General features: G+C 60.9%; 1 protein-coding gene across 2 annotated transcripts; it reads left to right on the top strand.

Moving 5' to 3' along the window:
• The first annotated feature begins 855 nt into the window (after window positions 1–855).
• Window positions 856–6037, top strand: MCRIP1 (MAPK regulated corepressor interacting protein 1). Of its 2 annotated transcripts, none has more exons than XM_004709229.2 (5): window positions 856–1292; window positions 5242–5289; window positions 5358–5476; window positions 5659–5760; window positions 5838–6037. In XM_004709229.2, exons 2-5 carry the CDS (start codon window positions 5282–5284, stop codon window positions 5900–5902), a joined length of 294 nt encoding a protein of 97 aa, XP_004709286.1. In that variant the 5' UTR covers window positions 856–1292; window positions 5242–5281; the 3' UTR covers window positions 5903–6037. The 2 variants fall into 2 exon arrangements, with proteins under 2 accessions (XP_004709286.1, XP_045155635.1); XM_045299700.1 differs by lacking the exon at window positions 856–1292 and adding an exon at window positions 4158–4365.
• Window positions 6038–6043: the final 6 nt, after the last annotated feature.

Genomic DNA, 6043 nt, shown 5'->3' with positions numbered 1-6043 from the left:
TGGGACCTGGGGGCGCCCTGAGGAGGGGCCCCGGCCCGACCCCGACCCCGCCTGCCGGTTTCTGGGAGCCGGGTTTGCAGCCCGGGAGCCCGCGCCCGGGCGTGCCTTCAGAGAGAGGAGCCCCTTGTTGCACCCGGGAAGTAGGGGGCGGGCCCTGCGGGGGCTAGCCAGGGCTGACCTTCCGATGGGGCTGCGCCTGCACACCTGGGCAACACCCCTACACATGGGTTGCACCCCACACGTGAGCTGCACCTCTAGTTGGCCAAGCTCTGTAGGTTGCCCCCTGGAACTCCCACCTAGGTTGTGCCCTCCTGAGACAGGGCCCCAGTGGGGTGCACTCCTGATACCTGTCCCTTCATGGGCTCTCTCCCTGATGGACTTCCTTTCCAATAGCTGTACCCCCATGGGCAGCACCCCCCACATGACATGACAGCTCCCCGGCTCTAGGAACAAATTATGGCCCCTCCCTCCATCCTCTTTCCCACACTGTGTTCCCCCCACCCCACCCCACCCCCTGGTGGCACTTTGTGGGACCCCTGTGAGTGGATAAGCAGGGGTTTCCGAGTGTCCGTCCAGGAGCCGTACGTCTGTGGAAGAAGAGGTGTAGTTGGAATGTTCCACAAGTAGTGGGGAGAGGCGGTGAACCCCCCATCCCACTTGCTCCAGGGGGTGCTTTCAGCTACACCCAAAACAGGAGGAAAGAGCTGGGGAGATAGGGCACTCAAGCAAAGACCCAGAGGGGTCTGCTGAGGCCAGGGGAGCACTTTGAAGAGGCGTGGGGAGGGCTGCTTTGGGAGGTTGAGGGGAGATGTTTTTAGGGGCAGCAGGGATGATGGAGAAGGAGGAGGTGTTCAGCCTGTGTCCATGGGCAGGTCATTCTCCAGAAGATTCCTTGGCTGGAGATAGGTTCCTGAGAACTGACCGACAGAATTAGGCTCAGTGGTCACAAAACTCCCAGGAACATAGGGATTTAAGCCTGGAATCCCCATGGTCACTTCTTTGGACCAGGTTCCCGCTCTTTGGACTCAGGGCTATGGGTGGGACAGGAGCCTGAGTCCAGAGGGAGACCTGAGTGGTGGCCCTGCTTGTGCTCCCCTGTCCTGTGTCCATACCCCTCCTTCCCCAGGAAGGCTCTGCAGCCCCTGGGGCTCCAGAAGAGGAAAGCAGAGCCTTGTCAGTGTTGATGAGCGGTGACCTATCAGGGAGGCCAGGGGCCTGCCAGGTGCCAGTGAAACCTAGGGCAGGCAGAAGCACTCACGTCCACCTTGGCCCTGAAACAGGTGTGGGGGCAGGTGAGCACTGCTTCTCAAGCTCCTGTGGTAGCCACTGGTGGTGGTCACCCTTTCCTGTGGCCTCTGGTTCTCTGCTCCCGTGTGGGGCGGCTCTCCCTGTTCAGCCTGCCCACCCTGTTGGCCTCACTCTCAGTATGCCTGAGCTAGCTGTCTTTTGAGTGAGGGACCACAGGGGTCTCAGGTGGGGGCTCCACAGGGCTGGACCCTGTCCTGTAGGAGGAGGAGGGCCTTGGGGGGTGGGGGGCGGGAGACAGGAGGGTCTTTGTGCCAGAGCAGCGCTGGCCCTCCCTGAGCCCGCCCTCGGCCCACCAGGCTGTGGTGCTTGTGCTCGGTGTTCATATTTTTTTAGTAGAAACTTCTTATTTACCTTTTTTTTCCCCCTTCATTTACCTTTTATCAGCTTAAAAAAAATTTTTTTTAATGGAGGTGAGTGTGAAGCCCCAGTTAATGAATTCATTAGACTGGCCAGGGTGAGACACACCCGGACTCAAAGGCAGTTAGCCCTTTAGTTAAGTCCACGGTAGGTTGACATCTGAGATGTCTGAGCCATTCCCTTGGTATTTGGGAACTACTACTGTATCCCCACAGAGGGCAAACCTTTTTTCAACTTTTTGTTGTGGACCAGGTGGGGTTTACATGTCACAGCATCCTTTTCGCATTCAGCAAACAACTTTAACAAACCGCCCCATGGCGTGACCCCTCCCGATCTTGCTTCTGCCTTGAAGATGTGGTTGCCCCTTCACCCGAGTCTGCGCCTGTCCACCCTCTGTCCACCCTCGAGTCTGCGCCTGTCCACCCTCGTCTGTGCTGTTGCTTCCCCCCTCCCCCTCCCCCTCCGGTCACCTTCAAAGGCCGCTTCTTGGTGGGAAAACCTTCATCTGGACTTTCTTTTTAAACAACAGCAGTCCCAGAGTGCCTGTCCTCTGGAGATTGACCAACAGCCCCAGCGGCCAGTGACCAAACACACCTTTTCCCCATGTGCTTGTTGGCTGCTTGAACGACTTCTTCCGTCGACTGCCTGTCCATCCTCTGCCCATTCCTGAATGGAGTCACTCAGCTTCTTGTTGGAGTGTTGGAGCTTTCTGTAGTTCCAGAGATCCGCCACATGGGGTGTCATTGCCGGGGTGCTTCCTCACTGTGGGTTCCCCTTTAGCGCTTTCTGAAATCGTAATGATGCACCTAAGTGTCTTATTTTCAGGAGGCCCCGGCCGTCTTTTCTGGCGCGCGTTCAGACCAGGTGTGAAGGCCCCAACGTTTGTCCCTGTCTTATCCCCAGGGATCTTGACAGTTTGTTCTGGGGTTTGCCCTTATGGGTCCTGTTTCATTCTTCTGCAAACGGAAACCCAGTGTTGGCAGCGCCATTTGTTGATGAGCCCGTCTCTCCCTCACGTGCTGTGTTTCAGGCTCCATCAACAATCGGTGGATCTCTGGGCGTTCTGTTACGGTCCAGTTGGCCGAGTGCCTGCCTTTGTCCTGGCTTCAAGCTGTTTGTTTGTTTGTTTGTACCTGTGTGAGCTTTGCCTTCACCTCCTCCCGAGCCCTAGCGTTTGCTTCTGGGCTGTCTCTTGTTTCTGTGCAGCCTCCTCTCTGGTGTAGGGACAGTCTTCCTTCTCAAGGGGCTCGATCCAACCTGGACCTCTGCTTATCCAGGGGCTCATCTGGGGGTGTTGTCCACCTGGAGGTGCTCGATGGCCAGGGACCCCACATCGGAGTCCTCTGCATGCAGCAGCACGCACAACAAACACTCAGCACCCCTTCTGGACCACCGAGCCTGGCTCCAGCCCCACTGTCTGGCCTGGGCACATCCACCTCCGCCTGAAGGGCACACGCTCTGCAAGGTGGCATCCGGCAGACACTTGGTGGCCTTCCAGATACACAGACCCTTGATGGCCTGGGCAGCTGCACAGGTGTTCTTAAAATGCATCTGAAGATCCCACCCTATTGATTTGCTTGATTTTGTGGGGTTTTCTGGGTCAGGTGAGTAGTGAGCCCTGTTGGTGGACTCCACCCCATCCCACCCCCAACACTCAGGCCACCACGGGTGAGCCGGTGGCACCGGCTGGTGGACCCTGGTGTTGGCCGGGGGGTGGGGGCCGGGAAGGGAGGCCTCCCACTTGTTCTTTATTTGTGCCCTGCTTCTCCTGGGCCTTTCCTCTCCTTATAAGGTCAGGGCTCGTTTGCCATCTCTTTCCAGAATGACGCTGGGACAGAGATCCCTTTGACTCTGAGGAAGAAAGGCCCTTATAAAGCACCAGCAGGTTGGGCAGACAGCTTTGGGGAAAACTACAGTCGTTCCATTTCCTGCTTTTTCAAACAGTACGATTTCATCTGCCGGCTGGCCGAGTTAAACACGCAAGCAGAGCCCCCAGCGTTGCTTTGGTCCTTGCCTGTGCGGGGCTCCAGGGGGCCTGCCCCCCGGCCCCCATCTTCAGGACAGGCCCCCAGAAGCACAAGCCAGTGCCACTGGGGCTGGGGGTGAGGTGGGCTGGCTCCCCCCCAACACACACCGCACATTGCCCACAGTCAGAGCGCACAACTATGTGGGTGACAGGCCGCTGGGCCCTGTGTGGCATGTCCTATGAGCAACCCCCACCTCAGACCTCAGCTGCCATGTGGGCTGGGTGGCGGCAGGGGGCGATCTTGTACAGCGCAGACTGTCGGGCTGGGGTGGGTTGAGGCCTCATAGCAGATGACACGCTAGGTCAGCGGGGCTGGACCAGGGGCTCGGTGGCTGAAGGGCCTGGGTTGTGACCAGCTGGTGATGGGCAGCAGTGGGTGGGGTGGGGGGTGGGGGGGCGGGATTCGGGCTGGAGCCCGTGTTGGGTGCAGATACGCCAGGCTGGGTGTGTGTGTGTGTGGGTGCGGGGGTTGCCCAGAGACCCCAGGTCAGCTGGCTGGAGCCTCTCTCCTTCAGCACCCCTGGGCCGAAGAAGACCGGCTGCGCTTGGCCTGGCAGTGAGGGTGAAGCAGACGGGGTGTCAGAATGTGGGGTGCTAGCCAACACGGAGCGTACAGATGTGGGTTGTAGATGGAGGGCACAGCTGGGCGCACTGACATGGGTGCAACCTCACTGGTGAGCACTTCCCTTCTGCTTCCTGGTAAGGAGGGTGGAGACGGGCATGGCGCAGGCCTGAGGTTGCAGGGGTGCCGAGGGCGGGACTGTGATGAGCATGTGGGACCACTGGTCTGAGAGGAGTTTCCCTGGGCTCTGGTGCCTACTGGGCATGGGCTGAGGGGAGAGCCAGCAGGTAGGGCCCCTGGGAGCCTCGCCTCTGAGTCCTGCTGACGGCTCACTCCCACCCATTCAACACAGGGAGGGGTGGCAAGTCTGGTCCCCTGAGCCTGTGGGAGGAGCCCCAGAGCCCTACCTATCAACCTGCTCCTGTCCCGCTGCGTCCAGCCTTTCTGGGTCCCCTGGGCAGGGGTCCTTTGTGCTGAAAGCCTCCCAACGTCTGTCTCCCACCCGCAGCGTGCGCTGCCCCACTCTGGGGTCAGGTCTGGTTCAGGACCAGCCTGGCAGCCAGCTGCGTGGCCGTGTCTGTCTGTCCTCAGCCCAGCAGGGCACCCTGGGCAGCTGGCCTGAGAGAGTGAGAGTGTCTTAGGCTAAAAGTAGACCCCCTCACCCCCCTCCCACCAGGGCTGTTGAAGTCCCCAGACTAGTGACCAGGTGACCTGGCAGCACCCCCGTCCCCCGACCCTGTCCCTTAGCAGCACCCCCATCCCCCTTCATTAGGCTTCTCACTACAGACAGGAAGTGGTTGCCCACCCATGCCCATTAGGGGCAGGAAGGGTCTCACTGGCCAGCAGCCCTCCAGTGGCCTGTGCCACAGCCAGGCTTAGCCCCCTTGCCCTCCCCCCTGCCCAGGCTCCGGTAGGCAGGCGACTGGAGCCAGCTCACGGGGAGGGGGTGTCTGCACCTTGCACGGCCTCAGCCTGGCCTTTGTTTCAGGGCCAAGGGGACCGGGCAGCCAGGACCAGACGTCCCAGCAATGACCAGGTAGGTCTCGGGGTGGTGTGGGCACATGTGTGGGGGCTGGGCCAGGGCTCCCTGTGTTCACCCCCCAGCTCTCCTGTCTCCAGAGTCCTGTACAACGGCCGGCGGAGCAGCAGCCCCCGCTCGCCGCCCCACAGCAGCGAGATCTTCACACCAGCCCACGAAGAGAATGTCCGCTTCATCTACGAAGGTGGGGTAGTTGGGGAAGCAGGGGGCTGTGGGGAAGAAGGTGGGGGCAAAGCCAGGGGGGCCTGCCCAGCAGAGCCCGCAGGGCAGGGGCGGGATGCTCTTCTATGTGTTCTGTCACCCAGGGAGCTGCAGGGTGGGGGTCTGGGAAAGTGGGCCGCCCTGACTCTCCCTCCGCCCCCGAAGCCTGGCAAGGTGTGGAGCGAGACCTGCGCAGCCAGCTGTCGGGCAGCGAGCGGGGCCTGGTGGAGGAATATGTGGAGAAGGTCCCCAACCCTGGCCTGAAGAGTGAGTGGGGCTCAGGGGCCTAGACGCAGGGCCTTGGGGCACCCCAGCCGGCCCCTCACTGTGTCCCCCCGCCCCAGCCTTCAAGCCCATCGACCTGAGTGGTCTGCGACGCGGGAGCATGCAGGACCCCAAGAAATCCTAAGGCCCTGCTTCGAGCGACAGCCCCTCTGTCTCCAGCTGCCCCATTCCTGGGGGTCCTGGGCCTGCAGCCCTGCCCCACCCCCAGCCCCTCTGCTTCTGGCTGGCCACTTGGGCCAGCTGTGAGACGGGCAGCCACGCACCC

Source organism: Echinops telfairi, unplaced genomic scaffold (genome assembly GCF_000313985.2).
Source record: "Echinops telfairi isolate 266 unplaced genomic scaffold, ASM31398v2 ScPeMD7_7458;HRSCAF=8496, whole genome shotgun sequence".
In the NCBI taxonomy this organism is placed as follows: Eukaryota; Metazoa; Chordata; class Mammalia; order Afrosoricida; family Tenrecidae; genus Echinops; species Echinops telfairi.
Note: the sequence above shows the minus strand (reverse complement) of the source record. Positions and strands in the feature narration are given on the sequence as shown.

Bases quoted from the DNA above. Each gene is read 5' to 3' on its own strand.
- MCRIP1 (XM_004709229.2), top strand. The intron at 5,477-5,658 runs GTGGGGTAGTTG...CCGCCCCCGAAG, and splicing joins TGTCCGCTTCATCTACGAAG to CCTGGCAAGGTGTGGAGCGA. The intron at 5,761-5,837 runs GTGAGTGGGGCT...CCCCCGCCCCAG, and splicing joins CCCCAACCCTGGCCTGAAGA to CCTTCAAGCCCATCGACCTG.